The sequence below is a fragment of the Mauremys reevesii genome, linkage group 2 (assembly GCF_016161935.1).
Source record: "Mauremys reevesii isolate NIE-2019 linkage group 2, ASM1616193v1, whole genome shotgun sequence".
NCBI classification, from domain to species: domain Eukaryota; kingdom Metazoa; phylum Chordata; order Testudines; family Geoemydidae; genus Mauremys; species Mauremys reevesii.
In genome coordinates this window covers 113503133-113530987 of record NC_052624.1, presented here as the reverse complement: position 1 = coordinate 113530987, position 27855 = coordinate 113503133, and the positions used below count along the sequence as shown (strand labels likewise).

Here is a 27855-nt window from a genome sequence, read left to right as displayed (position 1 = left end):
TAGGAAGGGATAGGAGGTAGGTGGAGGAGCAGGGATGCGGCACGCTCAGGGGAGGGGGAAGAGGTGGGATGGGGGGTGAGGGGAGCTTGGCTGCCGATGAGTGCAGAGCACCCACTAATTTTTCCCCGTGGGTGCTCCAGCCCTGGAGCACCCATGGAGTCGGCGCCTATGGATACAGCCAAGATGGTGAAACTTGCTAAAGTAGCCAGTCTCTCCTCCTCCACCAAAGTCTCTTTCTTTAAGGACCCAAAAAGGGAGTGGTGAGTGAAACAGTCCATCCCCTCATTGTCCACAAATTAGGCCTAGTTCACCCAGCAGTTGTGGCTGAAGCATACAATGACTGTGCTTCTACTCAGAGCATCACATGTCCCTGCCTAGTCCAACTATGGCATCTGGCAAGAGGACACCTGAGAACAGTACGGAGAGTACATCTACACTGCTGTTTAAAACTCGCAGCAGTGAACGTCAGAGCCCAAGTCTACAGCCTGTATTCAGGCTCTGGCAGGAGCTTGGCTTCCTTGGTCTATCCCTGTAGTGCTGCCAAAGGTTTTAAAATGCAGCATAGACTCACCCAGTGAGACTGAAACAATGCATGGGTGGCCTCTTCTGTGCTTTACAAATGAGACACTAGGTCGGGATGGGCAAACTTTCTGGGCCAAGGGCAGAGGGTTTGGGTGCAGGAGGGAGTGCGGGGTATGGGAGAAGGCGCGGTGTGCAGGAAGGGGGTCAGGGCAAGAGATTGGGGCAGAGGAGGGATGTGGGGTGTATAAGGGGGCTCGGAAAGGGGTTGGGCGTGCAGGAGAGGTGCAAAGTGCACGGAGGAGGCTCAGGGCAGGGAGTTAGAGGGCGGGGTGCAGGAGGGGTTCAGGCTCCGGCCCAGCACCGCTTAGCTAAAGCAGCTCCGGGGTGACAGAGGCACCTGCATGCCTGCCCTGTCCCCGGCTCTGCTCCAGGAAGCACTGCGGCCCCTGGGGGGGAGGGGGAGGGGGGAGAAGGCTCAGGGGTCGGGGGGGGAGAGAAGGCTCCGCGTGTGCTGCCCTTGCCACACCTCCAGGTACCTCCTCCGAAGCTCCCATTCCCGGTCCTGGTCAATGGGAGCTGTGGGGGCAGTGCCTGGAGGCAAGGGCAACACACAGAGCCCTCTGCCCTCCCCATCCTCCCGGGGGCCCGCAGGGACGTGGTGCCAGCTGCTTCTGAGAGTGGTGTGGGGGCCGTGGCGCCACTGGGCCAGGGCCAGTGTAACCACTAGGTGAACTAGGCGGCCACCTATGACACCCTGAACCCCAGACCGGCAGCAGCCTCAGTGGCGGCCAGGACCCACAGCCTGCCATTAAAAAAAATCGGCATGCGTGCCATAGGTTGAGGACCCTGTTCTAGTGTATACTGTGTGTTCTGTAGTTTATGATCATTTTCACTATACGCGATTTACCTCTTACCAGGGGTGGCTCTAGCAATTTCGCCGCCCCAAGCACACCGTGGGGGGCGCTCTGGCGGTCGCCGGTCCAGCGGCTCCGGTGGACCTCCTGCAGACGTGCCTGTGGAGGGTCCACTGGTCCCACGGCTCCAGTGGAGCATCCGCAGACGTGCCTGCAGGAGATCCACTGGTCCCACGGCTCCGGTGGAGCATCCACAGCCACGCCTGCGGGAGGTCCACCGGAGCCGCCCTCCCGGCGACCGGCAGAGCGCCCCCTGCGGCGTGCCGCCCCTAGCACGTGCTTGGCGTGCTGGAACCGGCCTTGCCTCTTACACACTGACCTTAGAACCTAACCCCCACATAAGATGTAACTCCACTGTATTCATTTATGAAAGTTTATAATAAGCGATGCTCCGGGGGGAGCGCAAGGTGGCAGTTTCGCCTAGGGCACAAAATATCCTTGCACCGGCCCTGCACCCGGGGGAGGGGGGGGGCCGAGCCCGTGGGGTGGATCCAAATCCCGTAGGGGCCGGATGTGGCCCGTGGGCCATAGTTTGCTTCTCCGTTGGACCTTCAGGCCAAGGCGGTTACGCCCTGACCCGGCAGGGAACCTCGGGCTGACCCGACCGGGCACCACCGCCTGCGAACAGGATGTTCTGTCTACACCAGGGCCGCCCCAGGCCTGCGCGGACACCGCACGGGCCGCTGTAGGGCCGGGCCGGGCTGCGCTCACCCCTGCCCCGCGCTGCCAGGGAGGCTCCGGGCCGCTCGTTTGGGCCCCCGCGCGGAGCGCGCCCGGCAGCTGGAACCGGAGCCCCCTGCCCGGCCCATCCCCCGCCGCCCGCACCGCCCGCGTAACGTAACGTAACGTAACGTACCGCTCCGCGCGCCGCTGCAAGGAGGGGGGGGGCTGGGCTCGCGCACGGGAAGCAGCTGCCGTCGCTACTTTTGGAAAAACGCGGGGAAGGGAACCCCGCCCCCTGCCCCGGAAGTTCATGCTCCCGGCTGACCCCTTACCCGGAAGTGCATCTCCCAACTCGCTTCCGGTGGGGCCCGAGCGGCGACGGCGGCTGTTTCCGGCCGCGGCGGGGCCGCCATGGGCAAGAAGCACAAGAAGCACAAGACGGAGAAGGCGGAATGGCGCTCGGCCGCCGCGCCCCCCACCTACAGCGGTGAGCGCGGGGCCCTTTGCTGCCTCCTCAGCCCGCGGGCGGCGCCGCTCGCTCGCTCGCTCGGCGCATTCGGCCCCGGTTGTCGCTGCCAGCGCGGGGGGCGGGGACTCGCGACGCCTGTTTTATGGCGCGGGGGGGCGCCCCCGCCTTGCTGCCCTCCCGGGAGAGCTGGTGTCGCTCCCGCGGCCCGAGCGGCGCGTGTTGCTGTCGCTCTCCCCGCGCTGCGCGGAGGCTGGGCCTGCTCGCCGGGCCGGTTCCCACCTGAGAACAGGCGGGCGGGAACCGGCCGAATGAAGAGCAGCGACTAACGTGCGGGGCTGGAGACCCCAGCGCTGGCACCGAGCCCCGCTCACGCGTCAGGCTGCGCAGTGTCGCTGTGATTCCCTAATCCTGTATCTTCCCCGTGCGCTAGGGAGAGCCCCGCAAGGCCCTGGGGAGCCTAGCACCACATTCACGCACTCCTTGGAGACAGGTTTCGGAGCGGGAGCCCTGCTAGTCTGTATGAGCAAGTGTCCCTGCAATCTCTCCTCACCCACCTTCTCTCTCTAACCTCCTGAGTTCAACACAAACACTGCGAAGTAAAGTCTTTGTGTATTCAGGTGCTTATCACAGTTTCCCTCTATGTTCAGTGCACATACGTAACTCTTCAGGGAGCTGATGAGTTAGGTGCATCTGTCAAAGAAAGTTTGCCATAAAATATTTGAACCCTTATATTTAAAAGAATAGGTGCACTAATTGCTGATAGAGCCTGAAGAAAATAAGGAGAGATTGAGCATTACTCAAAGTAGATTGATTTAAATCAGAGCAGTTTAAATCACCAATTTTAATCATGGTTTAGATCAGCAAGCAGGAAACCTTGGTTTACATCTGTCTTAATTGTGTTTTTTGCATTTTAACTTTAGTTATTTTTCTAAAGAAATGTTGATTCTCATGGGTTGGTAACCATTAAAACATGTTGATTCACAGCTAAAGATAGCTCTGGGCTAAAATTGGCACTTCATTTGCTAGCTAGGACAACATGCTACAGCTATACATATTTAAGCAATTATATGGGTTAATATACATTTAATCTGATTCTTATTTTTTTTGTTTTTTCTATTAAATGATGAATTGCATTTATTTACTAAATTAATTTTTTACTTGTGATGAGCTGTACTGGGATGTATATTGGAATTCATTTTAAAATGTGCAAAAAAGAAGCATATTATTTTTAAATTAATTTTAAAAATTGTCTTCAATGTGCTGATTATATCATATATATTATTATGCTCCCAAATGTCTGTTAGTCTATAAGGTGCCACAAGACTCTTTGCTGCTTTTACAGATCCAGACTAACACGGCTACCCCTCTGATACCTGATTATATCAGAATGTTTTTATTAAAACATGTTTTGCATTTAAGACTGATTTATTAAACAAAGGAAGTAATTAGTAAATAGAGCTGGTTGTGTCTGGTCACTGTGTTCTTCAAGATTTTAGAAGTAAGGCCTGGTCTACAGTAAAAAATTAGTTCAGTTTAACTACATCAGTCCAGGGGTGTGTGAAATCCACATGTAGACCGGAAGTCCCCATGTAGACAGTGCTAGGCAATGGAATAATTCTTCTGTTGACCTAGCTACCTCCTCTTGAGGAGGTGGATAACCTACAGTGATAGTAGAACCCTCCCATCTGTGTAGGTAGTGTCCATACTTAAATGCTACAGTGGCACAGCTGCAGCATTTTAAGTGTAGACAAGCCCTAGTAGTTCTCATCTTCTCACACAAAGGACTTGTCTACGCTACCAAGTTTTGTTGACAAAACTTATGTCGACACCTAAAAGTCGACAAAACAAAAATCACCAAAGAGTGTTCACACTTGTTCCCTCTGTCGACAGATCATGTCCACATTGGGGACACCATCATCAACAGGGTGAGCAATGCATCGTGGGTATGTATCCCACAATGCAGCATTGTGGGAAGGAAGAGCTGATCGCTGCGCATCTTGGGATTCTCTCTAGGGGTATGGCTAGACTTGCGAGTTGCAGCACTGGTGGAGGCTTTCCAGTGCTGCAATTAGTAAGTGGCCACACCTGCAGGGCACATCCAGCGCTGCAACTCCCTGGCTGCAGCGCTGGCCGTACACCTGGCTCTGACTGGGGTATAATGATTGCAGCGCTGGTTATCAAGTGTGGACACTCACCAGCGCTGTTATGGCCTCCAGGGTATAAGGAGATATCCCAGAATGCTTGTAACTAAATTATTACCTTTGTTTTGTTATGCAGCCTCTCTTTGTTTTGTTGTGAACTCTGAGCTCCATCGATACTGGAGCTGCTTATAAAAACAAACTGACAGCTCCTGTTTGCTGTGATCAAACACAGCTCCTGTTTGCTGTGATCAATCTGTATCTGGCTGTGAACAATCAAATGAGATAACCCCCTGTGGATGAGGCAGGCAGGAAGTGAGTGTTTGCTTGACAGAGAAAGGCAGTCCGTTGGGATGCAGGCTATTTGCAATTTAAGAGTTAAGACTAAGGGGTCGGGAAGATTTTATGATTTTTCAATGCAGGAAGCTAACTCACAGTGTTGGCTCCAAAAATCCACTCTCTCTCTCTCTCTCCCCCCGCTCCATGTCACACTACACACTACACCCCACCCCCCTTTTTTGAAAAGCACGTTGCTGCCACTTGAATGCTGGGATAGCTGCCCATAATGCATCACTCCCAACAGCGCTGCAAATGCGGCCACGCTGCAGCACTGGTAGCTGTGAGTGTGGCCACACTCCAGCGCTGGCCCTGCTGCAAAATACCAGTGCTGCAAACTGTAAGGGTATGGCTACACTTACGGTTTGCAGCGCTGGTCATCCAGCTGTGTAGGAGCAGCGCTGGTGCGTGGCCACACTCACAGCTACCAGCGCTGGTGTGTGGCCACATTTGCAGTATTAGCAGCGCTGTTGGGAGTGCTGCATTATGGGCAGCTATCCCAGCATTCAAGTGCAACAACGTGCTTTTCAAAAGAGGGGGGTGGAGGGTGGTGTACTGTGACAGGGAGCGGGGAAGATAGAGTGGATTTTTGGAGCCAACACTGTTGTGTGTTAGCTTCCTGGATTGGAAAAATCACAAAATGTTCATGAGCCCTTAGTCTTAACTCTTAATTGCATACAGCCTGTTTCCCCTGCCTCTCATTTGATCGTTCACAGCCAGGTACAGATAGCTCCTGTTTGCTGTGATCAGTGTTTGTTTTAGATTAGCAGTTCAACGGAGCTCCGATCGTTCTGTTTCATTCACTCTCCCTGCCTCTCATTTGATTGTTTACAGCCAGCCTCTCTTTGTTTTGTTGTGAGCTCGTTCACAACAAAACAAAGAGAGGCTGCATAACAAAACAAAGAGAGTAATTTATAAAAGCATTCTGGGATACACCTTATACCCTGGAGGCCAATCACAGCGCTGGTGTGTGGCCACACTTGATGACCAGCGCTGCAGTACCAGCGCTGCAATCCTTATTCCCCATGCCGAGATGGGTGTACGGCCAGCGCTGCAGCCAGGGAGTTGCAGCGCTGGAAGTGCCCTGCAGGTGTGGCCACTTACTAATTGCAGCGCTGGTGGAGGCTTTCCAGCGCTGCAAATCGCCAGTGTAGCCATACCCCCAGTGTAGCCATACCCTAAGTTCTTCCACAGCCCCCTCAGCTGCAGAGAGCAGTAGCATGAGTAGCTCTGTCAGCTCTCCATGTTAAGGCATGGCAAAGCAGCACAGCAGTCTGTCCCCCTCCTGCAGCAGGGCAGAACAGGATAATTCCTGGAGCTTTGAAAGGGGGGTGGGAGTGCATGCCTGCAGGGCAACAGAGATCAAAACACTGAGCAGAGAGCAATCAGGGCAGGCATTGTGGGATACTGGGGGAAGCCAGTTCTGTTGACAAACAATCAGCAGTGTCTACACTGGCTCTTTGTCCACAATAAAAGGAAGGGAAAAGACAAAAGTCTCTCCTGGGGTGTTGTTTTTTTTTTGTTTCCAAACTGGGTGTTTTTCGTGACAAAAGTCCGTTGTTGTGTGTATGCTCTTGCTGTTTTGTCACCAAAAGGCAATTTTTGGTGACAAAACTTGGTAGTGTAGACAAGGCCTTAACTTTCTTCATAGATTGGAAGAGGAAAACAAGCTTTCCTCCTTTTTCAGTTCCCAATTGGTTTCTCAAGTTTGAGTGAACTAGTCATTTAACTGAACTAGTTGAATAAACTGAAAGGAAAATATTCTCTTGGCACCCACAAAAAAGGATATTTGCTGTCAAAAGCTGGTTTAGCAGTTCAGCAAACTCTGGTTCTAGGTGCTTAGCAAATCACTTTCAGCAGTTCAGTAGTTTCTTTAAAACTTTGATAGCAAACATGTACTGCCTAATATTTTATTTTATTTTTAAATTAATACAAGATAGTAAGTTTAGGCCCTAATATACATAATCATAGTTTCAAATTTAATTTTAAATAAGTTTATTTTTAAAAACAAAAAAGTAGTTTTTTTATTTTTAAATCATTGATTTCAAGTAGTTCAAAACAAAAAACTTCATAAATGTTAGAGTTATGATTATGTGCGATTCAAGAGAAGATGTACCATTGAACACAGCCATAAAAACTCTGCAATGCACAAGTTAAGGATATATAAACTATTCTGATACCAGTCTTTTTTATCCCGTTCTCTCTCGTGTTAATAACTGAATTGTTTTCATTTCTGCTGTCCTGAGTCACTTTAAATAAGATGGTGAATTGAATTAATCTGACAAAGAATCAAATAACTGCAGTTTACAGTCTTGGTTCTTTAAACATGTTTTCAATTCTTTTGGCCTCACCTGAACATAGTTTATTTGTTAGAAAGTTATAATCTATGGGACAGGCATCAGTAGCAGAAAAAGGAATAATGAAATATTGGCTCCTTAATGGTTCAAGAGGAAATTACTTAAGCAAATAGTTGAAATGCTGACTTAAAAAAAAGTCTGTAAATAGTTGCCACAATATTTGTTTTTAATATAAAGATTAATTTAATTTCTTGTCAGACAATCAATTGTGGAGATTCTTACTTTAGAAACTGTTAAATTCCTGGATCCTGCAAACATTTATACCTGTACTTTACCTTACTCGAGTGAGTAAAGCTAAGCATGTGTGAATGTGTTTTCTGATGTTTTCTAGAACATAGCAGATTATGATTTTTTATGAATCCTTATTATACAAGAAAATAAAGTTAAATTTAAGGAAACCAACATTTGTGACTGTTTAGGACAGCTGTTTCCTACCTCAGATCTGTCAATTAAGGATTTTTTCTTTTAAAACTCCTTCATATACATTTCACAGTAATTACGCTATACACTAGTTTGTAAATGGAATTTTTGGTAGAATGATACTGTCTGATAACTATTATTGTTCACTGTAACTTTTTTGTGTGTTTATGAATTTTTTACTATGCTTTAATTTAGATTATGTGGATAAGCCCCTGGAAAAGCCCTTGAAGCTAGTGCTTAAAGTTGGAGGAAGTGAGGTCACTGAACTCTCAGGATCAGGGCACGATTCAAGTTATTACGATGACAGGTCAGACCATGAGCGAGAGCGACACAAAGAAAAGAAGAAGAAAAAGAAAAAAAAGTCTGAGAAAGAAAAAGAAAAGCATCTTGATGATGAAGAGAGAAGGAAGAGAAAGGTAAACAATGACTCGAGAATGCAGGGGTACAAATTCTTTTCACGTTTGCTTGTCATATCTGAAAAGTGTTTCTTGCATGAAAATGCACATTTCAGTTTAAGATGCAGTTGACTGAGAGGAATAACTAAAACATAGCAGTATTATTTCTTCCTTTCCACCATTTCTAATCCAACGAGGGTCCTTTTTGTATATTTTCATCTCACTCAAAAAAAAAAAAAATCCTTCTTTTGTTTTTGTCCAAATTTTCTGTCATCTTAAAAAACAAAAGTGAGGGCTATATTTCACCAAATTAATTGCATTTAGAAGTTGGAGTTGGAGTAGGACTAAATTTTATAATCCCTCAATCTCTAATTATGCAAATACTTACGCATGTGTTTTTAAACTTACTCCTATGAGTAACCCCATTGAAGTCCTCTGCAACTGGTTGTAACTATTTTTCGGTTTCTTCACTTGCCATAGTCATCTGTGCCTTTGTCACCTCCATGTCAGATGAGTTAACATGTTGTATGTGGGACTATCTCTAAAGACCACTTCAGTTGGCGCACAATAAGACAACCCTCTTGCTTAGCACAATGTTGTGCAGGATATGTGTTACACCACTATTTCAGATATTGCATTGTCTCCCTGTTAACATCTATGGGCAGTTCAAGATGTTTATTGATCTACAAAGCCCTATACTCCGGCTTGCAGAATTCAATATGTTTTATAGTTTTGACAGATATCAATGTTTATTTTTTTCACCATTTTTTCAATTTTTATCCATTTAAATTTTCACACTTACAGGAAATTATGGGAGGAGTCAGACAATAACTATTTAATAACAGTAGACACTGAGATTCAGAAAGTTAAAACTTTAGAAACTGTTAAAACATAAATAACAAGGAGTACTTGTGGCACCTTAGAGACTAACAAATTTATTTGGGCATAATTTTTCATGGGCTAAAACCCAAGATGAAGTGGGTTTTAGCCCTCGAAAGCTTATGCCGAAATAAATTTGTTAGTCTCTAAGGTGCCACAAGTACTCTTCCTTCTTTTTGCTGATACAGACTAAGACAGCTACCACTCTGAAACCTGCTAAAACATAAATTGTCAACATTACATGTCAAAATATTCAAAGTAAATATCCTTCTTAGAGTTTGATTTAAGTCCTCAAGATACATATTTCTTTTTGTCTGTGTGCAAATTTCAGTTATTTTTATGGACTTTTTTGTTGTTTTTGTTTGTGTATGATGAAATCAACATTTACAAATATTTACTGATTAAAAATCTCATCCTTCCAAGCCTATCTATGTGGTTTGGGTCCTAGTCACTGCTGTTCTCCCTGTTCTTAGCCAAAATATGTAATGTGGTCAGCTGACAGTCCTTAGATTTAATTACCCTTTCAGAGGCTCCCAGTATCTTAATGTTCCCTGAGACAACAGGAAGGGGTGTGTTCTTACAACTTGTGAAACATCTGTGTGCTCCTCACATATGTGGAAGGTATTCATACGATAATTTGCAGAACAATGTAATACATGATTTTATTATAAATCTTTTACTGTATTACCCACTAATCAGCCTTCATGACAGCTTGTCTACAATTGAAAACGTTGCATTTTTAAAATCTGATATGTTGCATCTCATTGGAGTTAAAAACAGGTGCTTTATTACATTGAGAAGGGGAGAGTCCCAGCTTCTGACTGAACCCAGCATGTGATTCTTGTCCTGGAAGTTCCTGACATGTCAGACTTCAAAACTAACATTGTTAGGTATAGAAGATCTATTTCAGATCATGTTTAAAGGCTTCTGTGGCTCCCTTTGAGACCTGCACAGATACCCTTGATAACTAAGCCACTTGGCTTTACCAAAAGGAGAGGGATTTAAAAAAAAAAAAGTATAACATTTTGTAAAATGCCCTAAAGCATTCCTAAATAGCTCTTTTATAATATACATAAAGTCCATGGTTTGGTGTGATATAAAGATTTTATTGGTCCTCCTTTGCAATAACCTGCATTTCCGACTTGTTTCTTTGCTAGTTGTAAATAATGTGACTTTCCCAGACTTGTACTACTGAAAGCTGTATATGTTATACAAGATGAAACTGACCTGTATTCCATAAACAGGCATGAAGTTAGTGACATCTGTAGTTAAGTAGTGTCTAAGCATTCTTCTTTTATTTGCTAAAATCTTTTTGAATCTTTCACCTTTCAGTTCTATTCTCCTTAGATTCTTATAGGGTCTTCATCCCTGTAGTATCTGAACACCTTCCAGTAGTTCATTAGGCAAGGTGACTTGAATTATCTTCAATGTTTGTTTTCTGCCTAAGAGTGAATTTTTCTGGAAAGTTTGATCTGATCAAATATGGGTCTGAAATTCTTGAGAATGAGGCACTGGAAAAAATGGTTTCTGTTATAGAAACATTTTTGCAATGTATTTTTGAACATCTCTATTACCACTAATTACCTGGGACTAAAAAACTGAAATTGAACAGAATAACAGCCATTAGGGAAGAAAAGTGTTTTGCTGTGTCCTATGATGATTTTTATTTTACTTTTCTAAATCACGATTTTCAAACCTTCATAATTAGCAGATGTGCAGTAGTCTAAAATTATAGAACCTTTTAACAGGTATATCCTTTTAACAGATATATCCAGATGTTGTAAATGACAGAGGGCTGCTGTGAGCATGCATCAGTAAGCACTGTAGTAAAAAATGGAGTGAGACCGCCTAATTCAATACAAGATTGTTCACGTGCTGTGGAGGCTTACAGGAGAAGATCCGTCAGATATCTCCAATCTTGCAAAGCATTTGTAGTTGCTCTACTGTGGAGTTTGAGTTTCAGTGTACTTACTCCACCCAGTGCAGACTGTCTTCTATTTACTACACCATTCTGTAAATGTGTAGTGAACAAGGCAAAGCTACGTGCTTCTTTCTTCATTCATAATAACTATAAGATGAAGCATCACAGCTGACCAGTTAAGACTTACAGAACTTTACAGTTAACTGTGCTTTTTCATTGTGCAATTATTTGTATACATTTTAATGCCATTTTTTCTAGCAACTATCAACCAAAAAAAGTAGCTGAATAGATACAGAAATGGAAATGATTTGCAAACAGTTACTGTAAGTAACAGAAATCATTTCAAAGAAAGTATGTATAAGGTTGTGCTTTAGATCATAATTGTCCATCTTACAGTTCAACACTAGGAGTCTGTTTTTCCCCCCCCCAGGGATTTGAAGAAAGTGTATATTTGTCTTTAAATTTCTTGACTTTCATTGGTATCACTTGGATACTTAGTATTATTTTAATAAAAGGTTTTTGTATGAGAATATTTTATTTGAACCTGATCTGCCCTTTGTGAATATCTTCTTTTAACTATCTCCTATCCTTGCTATATTAGGAAGAAAAGAAGAGAAAGAGGGAGAAAGAGCAGTGTGACACTGAGGGAGAAACGGATGACTTTGATCCTGGGAAAAAAGTGGAAGTTGAGCCACCTCCAGATCGCCCAGTCAGAGCTTGCAGAACTCAGCCAGGTAAGTGACCAAGACTAGATGGGAAACCAGGAAAATTTACATCTTTAAAATTTTTCATAACTGAGTGTTAAAATAATACTTATGATAATATACCAGGGTATTAAGCTTTCAAGCAGAATGTAGAGATTTCTGGTGAAATCGCTGGATATCAGCAAACTTTTCCAGGTTGGAAAGATACTGCATAAAAAGCAGTTATTCCTCTTAGCACCTTTGGGGCTTGATGGGTACATTCTCAGGTGCCAGTTAGAAGTAAATTTTCAGATAGTTCTTCACAAGTTCACATCAGAGTGCATTTGCCTGTTTGAAGTACAGTCAAACCTCGCAATAACGCGCCCTGCCATAACGCGAAATCGCATTTAACGCGATCATAAGTTGGCTCCTCTTTAAGGCCTAATACCAGTGGTCCCCAATGCCATGGCACCCGCTGGGACATTGATGTGCCCCCGCTTAGTGCCCAGCAAGGGAGAGAAGCTGCGGCCCCACGCCTGCCGGGGACAGAGAACTCCAGGGCTGCGGGCACCGGTGCTCACTGTCCCCGGCAGGTGCGGGGCCGCAGCTTCTCTCCAAGCCAGAGAGAAGCCGCGGCCCCGCACCTGCCGGGGACAGAGAGCACCGGCGCCCGCAGCCCTGGAGTTCTTTGTCCCTGGTAGGCACGGGGCCGCAGCTCCTCTTGAAGCCGGAGAGAAGCGGCGGCCCCGCACCTGCTGGGGACAGAGAGCACCGGCGCCCGCAGCCTCAGAGTTCTCTGTCCCCGGCAGGTGCAGGGCCACGGCTTCTCTCCCCTGCTGGGCACTAGGCACTAGGTGGTGCAAATCAATGCACTGCGTTCGGGACCACTGACTTAAACTGACTGGCTTGAAACCCCACTATACCGCAACCCCGCATTTATTGCGATGGAATTTTTTGGACCCCAAACATCGCGTTATAGCGGGGTTTCACTGTATAAAAAAGGATATTTAAGTGTCATTCCAGTATTGCTGTTTGCAGTATGTGCACCAGAATAAGGTGACTTGCAGCTACATGTAATTATTTTGATTGAACATATAAAGGACACCTATGCATTTCTCTGACTTCCTGACATGACATTAAAATATAACCTACAATAATAAAATGCAAAAATGAGCAAAAGAGCCAGAGATCCCACACCAAAGCAGGGATTCAGCAGAAAACATCATAAAATCCCTGTCCATAAGCTTTCCCCAAGTCCCTCTTCCACCTCTACACCTTACCCTTCCCTCAGTGTCCTGTGCAAAAATTGGTCTTTGCAGTATGCCCTAAGTGTCAGAAAATTCACACTATTTTGGACCAGTACAGGAGCAAATCCACAGGCAAGGGAGAATGCCTTGCCAGCAGCAAGCTTTCTTTTCTAATTTGTCAAGCTTCAGCTCAGTCACCTACCTGATATTATTTGTGGAATGCTCTCAGTTACACAGGTCCTGAGTCATTGTGTTGTTAATTTTGGCTTATAACACCTTAAAACCTTTTCAGGTGCCAACGGACAGCTAGTGCATGTACCTGTAATGTGTGTGTTTATCCCGTCTTACTATACACATTCCATTAGATCCTGGAGCCAGTGCTCAATATTAAATTTAGGTAATTTTTATAAGCAATTTTTTTTTAATTCCTTCAGACTCCTAAATTCTTTGAAATCCTTTACTAACAAAAATGTTCAGAACAAAGGAATCTCACTCCTGAGTGCCATGTTAACTTTGCTTAGGCCGCTTCCTTGAAAGATACGTCAGTAAATGTCTAGCAGAAATCTGGACTTGTATGAAAATTAGCAGGCTTCATTTCAGTCTTCATAAGATTAGAACGCTGGTTGTTGACAGGGCAAATCAAAGACGGGAACTATACTTACCAACTGAGCAAATCAATCTTGAGGAATTTGCAGGTTATGGGTGCTCCCTAAATGGAGTGTGTGAGCCCACTGTCAGAATGGGCCATAATCCTACAGGTCATTCACAGCCTCTGAACACACTTTGGCATTGAAAGCCTGGCAAATTTGAAACAAATGACTGTGAAATGTGTCCTGTAGGCTGCACTTCATAGATTCATCTGTGCAGTAATTAAAATATACTTGTGTCTCTAGCATCTGTGTTTGTTCTTTGTCTTTATTTTTAAAAAATTAACCCAAATCTTAGGAAAACTAATGCAAACATTTTTGTAAATGGAACACTAAGGTTGCACTGATAAAATGAAGTCAGGAAATGCAGAAATCAGCACGTATGCAGCAATACCAGCACAGTCAGGTGTCACATATGCTGGGACGGCTCCAGGCCCCAGCACGCCAAGCGCGTGCTTGGGGTGGCATGCCGCGAGGGGCGCTATGCTGGCCGCCGGGAGGGCGGCGGGCGGCTCCGGTGGACCTCACGCAGGCGTGCCTGCAGAGGGTCCGCTGGTCCCGCGGCTCCAGTGTGCGCCTGAGGGAGGTCCACCAAAGCCGCGGGTCCAGTGGACCGCGGGACCAGCGGACCCTCCGCAGGCACGCCTATGGGAGGTCCACCGGAGCCGCCGGCCGCCCTCCTGGTGGCTGGCATAGCACCCACCGCGGCATGCCGCTGTGCTTGGGGCGGCAAAATGTCTAGAGCTGCCCCTGCACATATGAAATCATTTTCTTGTTAAACAGATTCCTGAATATATTACTCCTTGTTAAATACTTGCCATAAAATATTCAGGTTGTGTGTCATGGATGATTATGTTGCTGTAGGCAACATAGTGTATGTATTTCTTTTACTTCTATGCTGCATGAACATTTCTCATTTAATATAATTAAATAACTAACATATAAGGAAATAAAGTTTTATTGCATATCAGGAATAGATTTATTGTATGTGCTTTTGCTGCCCTTGAAATGCAAGGCTTATTGGCGTCTGGAGCAAGTTCGAGCCACAGGGCTATCTATTAAAGACTCAGGTATAAAACATGAACTTTGTTCAGAAGTAAATACTGTCATTTGACTGAACTTTGTAAATATTTTTCACTCTCTCAAATTGCAGCTGAAAATGAGAGCACACCCATCCAACAATTATTAGAGCATTTCCTTCGTCAGTTGCAAAGGTAGGTCTGCATACTATATAGACAGCTGTGTAGATGGTAACTGATGCTTATTAATATGCTGCTTTAGAACTTTCTAATTTGGTCTTCATTTTGGGATGAATCGTTTCAAACTGATTTATAATTTGGTTTACCACCATTGCTACCTTATTGGACCCAGTAAGAGAAACTATTCAAGATTAATTGCATTTAGAAAAGTAGGAACTAAAAGTTTCTGCTATCATTAGTAATTTCATTTTTGCTCTGTGGGCCCTTTATGTACATTAATTACTTATTTTAGGGATTGGAAACCAACTGCAAACTTTTGTTCCATAAAATGGAATAATCTCTGGTAATATCTTATGATTTATTCTCTATCTGTCTGATTCAAATAAAAGTTCATAATTAATTGGTTGTTAACTCACTGGTTGGGAGAAGTTTTTTCATTTTATAATTTTTTGTAAGATATCAGCTGCGTATAGTCCAAGTCTTTGAAAAATCACTAGTAGATTTCTCCCTTTGTAATAAAACTATAAATTTAATTTGAGACTATTAATCAGCTATTAATTCTAAAACTAGTTAATCAGGAGCACCGCTCTTAATTAACTGCTTTAGTAAAAACGAAGGAAAACCCTAATCAAAAAGATGAAAACAAGAGTTAATCCTGCAAGATGTTCATTGACCACAATGTCTACTGATCTTTTGTTCTTTAAGGGAAACTAATACAAGTATAAATGCAAAATGTATACCAGTAAATCAATAAACAATTAATAAATAAATAAACAATTAATTTCAAGCACTGTCTTATAAATAAAAATTAATTACAGTTAACCACACTGTTAAACAATAATAGAATACCATTTATTTAAATAGTTTTGGATATTTTCTACATTTTCAAATATATTGATTTCAATTACAACACAGAATACAAAGTGTACTGTGCTCACTTTATATTTTTGTTTACAAATATTTGCACTGTAAAGAAAAAAAAAGAAATATTTTTCAGTTCACCTCAGACAAGTACTGTAGTGTAATCTCTTTATCATGAAAGCTGAACTTACAAATGTAGAATTATGTACAAAGGACTACATTCAGAAACAAAACAATGTAAAACTTTAGCGCCTACAAATCCACTTAGTCCTACTTCTTGTTCAGCCAACTGCTAAGAGAAACGAGTTTGTTTACATTAACGGGAGATAATGCTTCCTGCTTCTTATTTACAATGTCACCTGAAAGTGAGAATAGGCATTCACATGGCACTATTGTAGCTGTCATTGCAAGATATTTATGGGCCAAATGCACTAAAGATTCATATGTCCCTTCATGCTTCAACCACCATTCCAGAGAACATGCGTCCATGCTGATAACGTGTTCTACTCGATAACCATCCAAAGCAGCGTGGACCGACGCATGTTCATTTTCATCATCTCAGTCAGATGCCAACAGCAGAAAGGTTGATTTTAAATTTTGGTGGTTCGGGTTCTGTCGTTTCCGCATTGGAGTGTTGCTCTTTAGATTTCTGAAAGCATGCTCCACACTCCAATCAGATTTTGGAAGGTACTTCAGATTCTAAAACCTTGGGTCGAGTGCTGTAGCTATCTTTAGAAATCTCACTTTGGTACCTTCTTTGTGTTTTGTCAAATATGCAGTTGAAAGTGTTCTTAAAACGAACAATATGTGCTGGGTCATCATCCAAGACTGCTGTAACATGAATATGTGGCAGAATGCGGGTAAAACAGAATAGGAGACATACAATTCTCCCCCAAGGAGTTCAGTTACAAATTTAATTAATGCATTATTTTTTTAATAAGCATCATCAGCATGGGAGCACATCCTCTGGAGTGGTGGCCGAAGAATGAAGGAGCGTATGAATGTTTAGCATAACTGGCAAATAAATACCTTGCAATGCTGGCTACAAAAGTGCCATGCGAACGCCTGTTCTCACTTTCAGGTGACATTGTAAATAAGAAGACGGCATCATTATCTCCCATAAATGTAAACAAGCTTGTTTCTCTTAGGCTAAGTCTACACTGGGAGTGGGGGAGGTCAACCTAAGATACGCAACTTCAGCTACGCAAATAACGTAGCTGAAGTCAGCGTATCTTAGGTCGATTTACCTGGCCGTGAGGAGGGCAGCGAGTCGACCGCTGCTGCACCCCCGTCAACTCCGCTTCCACCTCTCGCCGCTGTGGAGTTCTGGAGTTGACGGCAGAGCGATCAGGGATCGATTTTATCGCATCTACACTAGACGCGATAAATCGATCCCCAATAGATCGATCACTACCCGCCGATCCAGCAGGTAGTGTAGACGTACCCTCAGTGATTGGCTGAACAAGAAGTAGGACTGAGTGGAATTGTAGGCTTCAAAGTTTTACAAGGCTTTGTTTTTGAGTGCAGTTACATAACAAATAAAAATCTACATTTGTAAGTTGCACTTACACGATAAAGAGATTGCACTACAGTACTTGTATGAGGTGAATTGAAAAATACTGTTTCTTTTGTTTGCCATTTTTATAGTGCAAATGTGTAATAAAAAATAATATAAAGTGAGCACTGTCAACTTTGTATACTGTGTTGAATTGAAATCAATATATTTAAAAATGTAGAAAAACATCCAAAAATATTTAATACGTTTCAATTGGTATTCTATTGTTTAACCGTGCGATTAAAACTGCGATTAATTGCTATACATTTTTTTAATTGTGATTTAATTTTTTTGAGTTATCGCTTGAGTTAACTGCAATTAATTGACAGCCTTAATAAAAATATTCCCAAACAGGTTAAATATTCTTAAATTCTCTGTCCCATATCAGCAGATACTTTTTGTTTTGTTTTAAAGCAACAACTGGTGTTGATGACATAAAATGATATGTTATAAGGAGTAGTGATCATTTTGTTTCCTAGCATAATTATACATATTTTTTTATTCCATTTTTAGGAAAGATCCTCATGGGTTTTTTGCTTTTCCAGTCACGGATGCCATTGCTCCTGGATATTCCATGATAATAAAACATCCCATGGATTTTGGCACTATGAAGGACAAAATAGCAGCAAATGAGTACAAATCAGTCACCGAATTCAAGGTGAAGTGATAAGAATGTGGTTATTTCAAAACATTTTCAATAAAAAACTTTAATTTGAGTCAGTTTTTTAGGTGAAATTAGTTCATCAGTCAGGCTTCCAACATGTAATTCACTTATAAATAATTCATCACACTTTTACATTCTGTTGGTAGGAGTGGGATTATACTCTATACTCTGTATATATCTGTCCCGCTGTCCTAGGGCAACTGCTAAGATTATTGCAGACGAAGAATGTGTACTACTGATAAACTTACTGTGGTATGCAATTCAGTGCTACAAGGAGATAACATTCAGAAAAACAGGCTGAGAAGAACTCGTTATTTTAGAGAACTCTAGATGATTTGTTTAAATCTAGATTAGTTCATTAATGACCAAAAGGTGATGGTGCCCTTTGGAGGCACTTTGACTTATGTTAAATGATCGTGATGTTCTATGACATAAATGAAATAATATGTGCTGTATGTAGAAATTTCAACTCCACTTTAACTAGAGAGCTGCTATTAGCATCTCCATAATTCTTTGGCAGATACTTTGTATAAGGGCAGGTCTACACTAGAAGCGCTACATCGGTGTAGCTTGCTGCTGTAGCGTGTCTGGTGAAGACGCTCTGTGCCGATGGGAGAGCGCTCTCCTGTTGGCATAATTACTCCACCCCTGCAAGAGGCAGAAGCTATGCTAGGGGAGAGCAACTCCTGCCAATACAGCGCCAGTGTGGACAGTGCTTAGGGTGCTGTAACTTGCGTTGCTCAGGGGACTGGCTTTTTTTTTTTAAGCTAGATCGATTTAAGCAATAGTGTAGACCTGCCCTCTGATAAAGAATAATTCTAATTTTAGTTTGTATTATCTTTTTGTACAGTTAGTGTTTCATTCTTTGATTATTGCCTTTTCCGAGTGATTTACAGTCTGAAATTGCCGGCTAGCATTGGACCAGTGTCTTGGCTATTGAAGACTTGTTTTAGGGGATTTGAGGAAATGGCCTGTTTCACTCCCATTGGGTGTATTTTTGATTTTAGTTACCAGGAACTACATTGGTGGTATTGCTTGCTCCATTGGTGATGGATGAAAACAAGATGTTCATAGTGATTCTTTTAGATCCGTTAGCTGCCTTGAATATCATTGTTCATAAGGTAGTATTGATGCATCTTTAGAACTTAACAGAGGTTGGCAGTGTTGCTGTTGAGTGGTTCTGTTCCTTTCTTTGAGAGGTCCCACAGGGTGGTATTGGGCAAACAATTACTTGTCTTTCCCAAAGGTGCTCTCATTCGGGATTGTGCAATTATTCTCTCTTGTTCAGTGAAGTATGAGGCCATTATGGGAGTTGGTAAGAAAGGTCTGGGTTGCAGTGTCTTCAGTGTACTAACACTCACCTTTTGTTTCTCTCTCTTCCAACTCTCTGGTTGATTGGAATGAGCTATTCAGCATCTTAACAGCAAGGCATGGGTGAGAGTTGGAAGGCTGAGTTTCAACACAGGCAAGACTGAGATAATGGTTGTAGGCAGAGGGGAAGCCACCCCAGAAATTATGAAAATTATATCATCACCCCCTGTTAGCAGGGTTGTCTGTCATTTGTTTCCAAAGTCTTCACCTGGGTTTCTTTTTGTAGCTCCAGTTTCTACTTAATACTCTGGGAATAGAGGTTGCCAAGTGTTTCATCTCCTGTACTCGACGAAGAGTCTGCATCCTTTTCTTTCAGATGTGGATTTCATCACTGTGGTTCATACTTTATCTCAGGTTGCTTGTTGCAGTACATTCTATTTTTGATTTTAGTTACCAGGAACTACATTGGTGGTATTGCTTGCTCCATTGGTGATGGATGAAAACAAGATGTTCATAGTGATTCTTTTAGATCCGTTAGCTGCCTTGAATATCATTGTTCATAAGGTAGTATTGATGCATCTTTAGAACTTAACAGAGGTTGGCAGTGTTGCTGTTGAGTGGTTCTGTTCCTTTCTTTGAGAGGTCCCACAGGGTGGTATTGGGCAAACAATTACTTGTCTTTCCCAAAGGTGCTCTCATTCGGGATTGTGCAATCATTCTCTCTTGTTCAGTGAAGTATGAGGCCATTATGGGAGTTGGTAAGAAAGGTCTGGGTTGCAGTGTCTTCAGTGTACTAACACTCACCTTTTGTTTCTCTCTCTTCCAACTCTCTGGTTGATTGGAATGAGCTATTCAGCATCTTAACAGCAAGGCATGGGTGAGAGTTGGAAGGCTGAGTTTCAACACAGGCAAGACTGAGATAATGGTTGTAGGCAGAGGGGAAGCCACCCCAGAAATTATGAAAATTATATCATCACGTCACCTCACGTTCACAGTCCCCCATTTCTGTCCCTCAAGTTGTCTCTTTAATCAAAGAGGCTGGAGGAAAATCACTTAACTTCAAGTAGTCACAGCAGCTGTGACTGTGCCCCTCTACTTCTTTAGCGTTGTATTGATGGCTTCTGCCCTAGGTATCAGAGCAGCATTTTCCCAATCCCTGCTTTGAACCAGGAAATTTAAGAAAAAAAAGATTTATTCTAATTTAAAGAGTTTCTTCTGAGATCAGAATCTGGTTAGGAGTTTAGGTCCAGTTTTTCAAATGTCTTTAGGCGCTTAAAGATGCAGTTAGGCACTTAATAGGGTTTTCAAAAGCACCTAAGTACCTAACTCCAATGATAGGCACCTAGGAGCTTTTTAAAATCCCATTAGGCTCCAATCTGCGTTTTAAAATGCCTAAACACCTTTGAAAATCTGGCCCTGAGTCTTTAAACTCCAAAGGCTTGTTTTTCAAAAAGGCACATAATTCCCTGCACAAAAGTGCAACCGCAGATAGGGTATGTTCATGCACAAATGACCAAGAAATTATGATTTGCATGATTAGCTACCTGATTTGTGTGCAGAGAATCATTCAGATCAAGTTGTTTGAACAGCCACTCTTTCAATATTTAAAGTGTTGGTGGGAGTTACTGCCACCTTTGGGAACCAGTGCTGTCAAGCTAGCACTAATTTAACATGCTCTAATCTAATTTAATGAGGGCCAAGGGACTTGAGTGTTTGCTTTGATTCTTGCTTTGCAATCTTCTGAAACTTTCATATCCATTTCAAGTCTACAGAAGAATTTTTTTAAATAGTTCATGGATCTCATGTAAAACTGCTAATAATACTTTCCATTGGGTTATTGTGGGACAGAAATAATAAATAGTGTTCTTTTTTAATGTGCATGGAAAGGAGGTGCACACTTAAAAGGCTTATCCAGTTTACATCAGAATATACCTCTGTTACTCATCCCTTTAGAGAAGTCCAGTCGTAAGAAGTAGCAGATTTTAAAGGTGACATGGAAAGCAAAGGAAGAAAAAATGTGTTTATGCCTTTTCTACTTTTTTATTTTTATGTTTAAAGGATGTCTGAAAGGTAGTTTCAAAAATGCTTTTACTTCAGAAATTCTGTTCTTTTGTATCCTGTTTCTCTTGAAAGACACTATATAGAACTGGAATAGTAACATCAGAGATGTCATGTAATTAAACCAGATTAAGAGAACTGATTTTTATTCAGGCTGTTTTAAAATTCCTTGTCCTGTGCTTCTGTTTACGTTGTTTTAATTTAAATTGGAATAAATGATTGGGAGGGGGAAAATGTCTTTCTTAAAGATTCAGTGACCCAAAAACCTTCTGTATTGTGAGCGCTCTCACTCCTTAACTGATCTGTGACTACTCCATTCCCTCCTCTCCCCCCGTGAGCCCACTTGGAAAACCAAGGAAAACCTGACTTTATATTCCAGCTACTTCTGAGTTTAAAAAACGAACAAGGAAAAAGTTGTGTGCGCATAAAATAAATTAACTTTATCCTTTCAGGACTTCACTGAACATCATAAGGAAGCAAAAAAGGTGCAACCCTTTGCAAGTCACTTTCACACGTTTGACTACTATTCCCTTAATGTCTTTGAACACTTATTGGTGTTCTCAAAATGCCTTTGCACTTAATGTGGCTGTCTTCACAGGAGGTTATCTGGAGCTCTTTATGTTGTTATTGAAGGAGATATGAAGTTTTAGCAACTTTTGTGTTTTGTATTTTTCAGGCAGATTTTAAACTGATGTGTGATAATGCAATGACGTACAACAGACCAGATACTGTGTACTACAAGCTAGCCAAGAAGATACTCCACACAGGCTTTAAGATGATGAGCAAAGTAAGAGATCTATTAAAAACAAAAAGCAGAAAAGATTTGTTAAACTGACAAGGACTATAATCAGTCATAGTGATAAACATTATTTCATCCATCTGTCATTAATTATAGCAGTGCCCACCCGTGCTGCTATATTTAATGGCTTGTCGGCATTTCCATTATAAACCCCCTTTCTCTTAGGTCCTGATTATGCACCATTGAAATCAGTGAGAGCTTTGCCACTAACCTTAATGGGAGCAGAAACGGGGCCTAAATCTATATAACCCACCTATAAAAATTTGTTTCAGACTGAAACGTTGGACACAAGGTTTCACTCTAGAAACAAATGTAATGTACCCTATCGATTTTAAATGAGCTGAGCTCTTTTAAAAAGTTTTTTATGACTCTAAAAAGATTTGAGGGATTTTTCCCATGTCTGTTACTGTAAAATAGTTGTTAATGTGGACTAGTGTTTATAGGCTACCTTGCATGTGTGTTGGAGTTCAATTATGGTAAGTCTATATGTAAAATAGGCAGCTGTATCTACTTGTGTAGTTCTTACTTGTTTCTTGATAGTCGGGCTGCAGAAATTCTGGTGCCATGCTACCATGACCAAATCATGTTGCATCACCATTGGAAGTTAGACAATAGGAGCAAAATAAGGACATGGCCATTCCCATCCCATCCCATTATCATAGCATCTTGGCTATGTGGGAAAGGTAAAGTCCCTGCCGCTCTGTCCTTTCTGATTCTAGGAACGGCTGTTAGCTTTGAAGCGCAGCATGTCGTTTATGCAGGACATGGATTTTTCTCAGCAGGCAGCTCTTTTGGGTGATGAAGACACAGCTGTTGAGGAACCTGTTCCTGAAGTCGTTCCTGTACAAGTAGAGACTGCCAAGAAATCCAAAAAGCCAAGTAAAGAAGTCATTAGGTAAAGGTCTTAATGGAAATGCATACTGCTTTGTGGCAGCTATTGTACTCTCGATCAATGCAGCAGGCCAGGCTTGGGTAAGGAGTAGAGAGCAACTCTTTGCAGTTTTGTGTTTGATACTTTAAGTAATACAATGTTAACATGAAATTTGATCATGCAGTAGTTTCACAGGTTGATTCCAAATCTATAACCACATTGCTTCTAAGGCTGAATATACCTCCCTCTGCAAACTAACCTGACTTGACTGATGAATAGATAAATATTTTCTCCTCTTTTATGTGCTCTAAAATTAAGATCTGTCTTTATTTTAATGGTGGCTGAAAGCCTCTTTCACCTCCAAGTGTCTGTCACCTTTTCTCATCACATTTCCCAAAAGTTCTTGAAGTTGCAGAAATAGTTCCTGTGAGTAATGTCAAGCCTACTGAGACATTATGAACTTCAAGTTTTAAAGGGTGACTATTTTGACACCAAAGTTATGAAATAGATGTTGCAAAAAAAAAGTCCAACATTAGTAAATAATACAGGTTTTTTTTTAAAACTGAAGGTTTGTGTATCAGGATGCAAATCCTTTAAACATGGTTTATGAGGGGTTTTTTTCCTTTCCCCTCTTGTTGTTTATAAGGGTCTTTTTATCAAAGGAAACAGTAAACCTAGCAATTTTGTCAAATGAACAGAGTAAACACACTGGAAAAAATAGTAAACTTTTTTGCAAACACTTTTCAGTTAAGGTAATCTTACTTACTGTAATTAGTAACTATATTAGGTCCAAAATTTCTAGTCAATTATTGCTTTTTTCCAAGCTTATGGTGTCCTTTTAAATATAAAAAAAAATGTAGAATATAATCTGCCACTGAGCTTTTTGGAACAGCACTGGTGATTGACAGCTCTGGTAATTATCTTTAGTGGCTAATGGAAGAAACAGGAGATTAGTTTAGCAGTTCTGTGTGTGTGCAAGAGAGAGACAGTGGTGTGGGGTTAAAAATAGAACTCTTCAAATGTTTGAATGTCTGCATTGAGTAGAATTATTATACAGTAGAACCTCAGAGTTATGAGCACCTGAGTTACGAACTGACCCGTCAACCACACACCTCTGTTGGAACCAGAAGTATGCAATCAGGCAGCAGCCAAGACCAAAAAAAAGCAAATTCAGTGCTGTACAGTACTGTGTAAAATGTAAATGACTAAAAAATGAAGGGAAAGTTTTAAAAAAAGATTTGACACGGTAAGGAAACAGTTGTGTGCTTGTTTCATTTAAATTAAGGTGATTAAAAGCAGCATTTTTCTTCTGTATAGTAAAGTTTCAAAGCTGTATTAAGTCAATGTTCAGTTGTAAACTTCTAAAAGAACTACCATAACGTTTTGTTCAGAATTACGAAAACTTCATAGTTATGAACAACCTCCATTCCCGAGATGTTTGTAACTCTGAGGTTCTACTGTAGTGGAAGAGAGTTGTACAACAGTGTACGTGCTAGTGCTTTCATTAATAAAACTGTGGTTTATTTTTCATGGGCTACTTGATGGAATTTAGGAGAGTAAACCAGAAGTAGGATTCTGTTACTGGGAATACAGACTCAACGTCATTTACATACAAAATAAGGAGGAGCACCTTCATTTAGGTTTGTACAATGCCCAGCACAGTACGGCCCCAATTCTGATGAATTCTTACAGCCCCCATTACCATAGTATCTGAAGACCTCACAGTCTTTCATGTACTTATTCTCAAAACACAGGCAGACTGTGGCAGAGCAGGGCATTGAGTCTCCCGGGTCCCAGGCTAATACCTTGTCTACTGGACCATCCTTCCTCTTGGTGCTCTACTAAAGTATAAACTCAAATAACTGAATTACTGATCTCCAATTCCATCGAGGAGATCAAATTCTGAAGTGATCTCAGTGTGGTTTGCACCTTCTCCTGGCCCCTTCAGTGTTTATATAAGTCTCTTGGGCTTCATTACTTAGATTCACACCCATTTAGCAACTTACATCTTGCACAATCTGAAGGGCTTGATCGTGTACCATTATAGTCAGCAGGAGTTCTTCTGCAATGGGAGCACAACCAGAACCTAAAGGTACATGTTTGTACATTAGATTCATGATAAAAAGAGGGAGAAGCTTTTTTCCAGTAGAATGTGAAGTAAATTTTTGAAAAAAATTTTTTTCCATTTTTTCAAATGTAATTTAAGCATTTAGAATCCTAAGTGCCTAAGTCACTTTTGAAAATGTCACCCATGGTCTTTATAACTTACTGATCAAGTTTCCTGAACAGAAGTGTAGTAATTTGACTCTGTCCAATGTGGAGTGTGTCAGAGAGACCCAAGCTTTTAATGTTTTAAACTATTAGTTAATGGGATATAATATTATCATTAGGGCTATCAAGTGATTAAAAAGATCAATCACTCGATTAAGCAATAATAGAATAATATTTATGTAAATATTTTTAGATGTTTTCCATTTTTTCAAATATATCGATTTCAATTACAACACAGAATACAAATTGTACTGTGCTCACTTTATATTTATTTTTTATTAATATCTGCACTATAAAAATAAAAGAAATAGTATTTTTCAATTCACTCAATACAAGTACTGTAGTGCAATCTCTTCATCATGACATTTGAACCTACAAATGTAGAATTATGTACTAAAAAACTCTGCATTCAACAATAAAACAATGTAAAACTATAGCACCTTCAAGTCCACTCAGTCCTCCTCCTCGTTCAGCCAACTGCTCAGACAAACAAGTTTGTTTACATTTGCAGGGGATAATGCTGCCTGCTTCTTGTTTACAATGTCACCTGAAAGTGAGAACAGGCATTTGCATGGCACGGTTGTAGCCGGCATTGCAAGATATTTACGTGCCAGATGCGCTAAAGATTCATATGTCCCTTCATGCTTCAACCACCATTCCAGAGGACATACGTCTGTGCTGATGATGGGTTCTGCTCGATAGCGATCCAAAGCAGTACAGACCAATCCATGTTCATTTTCATCATCTGAGTTAGATGCCACCAGCAGAAGGTTGATTTTTTTTGGAGGTTTGGCTTCTGTATTGGAGTGTTCCTCTTTTAAGACTTCTGAAAGCATGCTTCACACCCCGATGTAACTTGCATGCTGAGTGATTGGAAGGATCACAGAAGGGGAAAAAAGATTGGTGTAAGTAGGCTGAAATAAATATTAGTGTAAGGAAATCTAACGGTGGATTTGATTTAAATCACTAGTCAGACTCGATTTAATCATGGATTTCTACATAAAAGTGCATTCTTGTTGGTTGTTATAACCTTAATACATATTCTTCACAACTCAGAGATAGATGTAGGTTTCATTTTTAGAAAGTACACATTGTACATATTTAAAGTGCTTTATTTTGAAAACTTTTCAGATTAGTTTTACAGATATATCAGAAAATGAATGATTGGTTATTTCATTTACTAAAGGTAATTGAAGGAGATACTTATGAAGAAGTCATTGGGAGGTGAACTATCTCCAATTCAACAGGTTAATCATTAATATTTGGAGGATTTTCTTGCCTTGCTGTATTAGGAGGAGAACATCACCAAACAGACATTTAAATTGTTTTATTTAACTAAAACAACAACGTTATGTAATCTGGATTTTTTTCTTCAAAAGCAAAAATATAATGTTTTAACAAAACAAGCATGAGATTTTTTTTGAATATAGTTAAACATTCAAGTTTTTTAAATTCAGACTTGTTTTTGTTAATTGTTTAACTAAAATAGTTAAATGAATTTTTTTTTTAAAAAATTAAATCGACTATGTCAGCCAGGTCAACATGAGAAATTTAAAATATTGGCTTCTGCAGCTAACTCAATTGTCTTCACCTTCATTTTCCTGTTTGTTCATAATCTGGAAAAGAAAAACAAGCTTTCCGGCTTTTTCACTTCCCAAATGATTTCTCAGTTGGGAATGGATTAGTCCAAAGGAAGAAAATATTCTTTCTACACCTGAAGTTTATTATAGTTGGCATTATGGAGGGATGATTGCTGGGTGTCCATGTCATAGCCAACTCCTCCTCTTCAGCAGTTAAGGTTTGACCCTGGTACCGAGTATTGAGAATATTTGCAAGACAATGAGCTGGAGATGGTGCTTGTCCCATTTGGTTTTTTTAAAGCTTGTAATTTAACTCTGTTATTGCATATTTCTCTTTAAGATCTCACTCAGTTCCTTCCAAATTTCAACAGCGTCATCAATAAAACAGCTATTTCCCTGCATTTTGTTCAAGGCTACAGAAATAGGCTTCAGGGTACTCAGCATGTGTTCAGCATTTCTCTTAAGCCCAATGTTGGGAACTTTGGCTGTGACAGTGCCATCTATTTTTTCACGACTTTGTTCACAAACTATCATCAGATTAAGCCAGTTATTGATATAGTGCTCAAAACAGTCCACTACTGAGTTCCATCGCACGTCTTGTGGGAGAGTTCGCTTGGTTCCTCCAACTTTTCTCAGAGCAGCTGCTGCAAAGTGATTGTTATGGAAGTATTTTGCAGTTTCAACAACATTAGCCTTTATTTCTGGAACACTGAAGTCTTTGGCTAGGAGGTGCATCAAATGAGCACTGCAACTGTATGTTATTAGCTTGGGACTCTCTTCTAAATTTCTTCTCATCTTGGATACATTTGCAGCATTGTCTATGACCAAGCTGCGTACTAGACATTTGAGATTTTTTTTCAGTTTGTGATAGCTTTTACTGCTACTTCTCATAAGTATTCTGCTGTGTGTGCATTTCCTGATGTATCAGTTTTCTGTAAGGAAGACATTCCCTTCTTCTGTTGTCACACAAGCACATGCAATAGGATCATTGTGAACATTGCTCCACCCATCAAGACTCACATTAACAATTTCACCCTCTAGACCTTTTGCACACTGCTCAATTTCTCTTTCATACACTTCATCCAGCAATTTGCC

General features: G+C 41.5%; 2 protein-coding genes across 10 annotated transcripts in view; one reads left to right on the top strand and one right to left on the bottom strand.

Annotated features, from left to right (window-relative positions):
- Positions 1-2562, bottom strand: part of TRIP13 (thyroid hormone receptor interactor 13) — a 42827-nt gene extending 40265 nt beyond the window's left edge. For 2 of the 4 annotated variants that reach the window (XR_005593819.1, XM_039523393.1), the window contains exon 1: positions 2293-2409. The gene's annotated coding sequence lies outside the window, so the exon portion shown is untranslated. Of the gene's footprint in view, positions 1-2147; positions 2204-2292; positions 2410-2431 lie in introns of those variants that run through there. The other 2 variants (XM_039523395.1, XM_039523394.1) reach the window with 2 other exon arrangements.
- Positions 2455-27855, top strand: part of BRD9 (bromodomain containing 9) — a 56341-nt gene continuing 30940 nt past the window's right edge. For 2 of the 6 annotated variants that reach the window (XM_039523392.1, XM_039523389.1), the window contains exons 1-7: positions 2455-2586; positions 8015-8235; positions 11616-11748; positions 14745-14805; positions 17720-17864; positions 21916-22026; positions 22821-22933. In XM_039523392.1, the coding sequence (XP_039379326.1) occupies positions 2511-2586; positions 8015-8235; positions 11616-11748; positions 14745-14805; positions 17720-17864; positions 21916-22026; positions 22821-22933 (860 nt within the window). In that variant the 5' untranslated portion in view covers positions 2455-2510. Of the gene's footprint in view, positions 2587-8014; positions 8236-11615; positions 11749-14744; positions 14806-17719; positions 17865-21915; positions 22027-22757; positions 22934-27855 lie in introns of all 6 variants that reach the window. The other 4 variants (XM_039523391.1, XM_039523388.1, XM_039523387.1 and 1 more) reach the window with 2 other exon arrangements.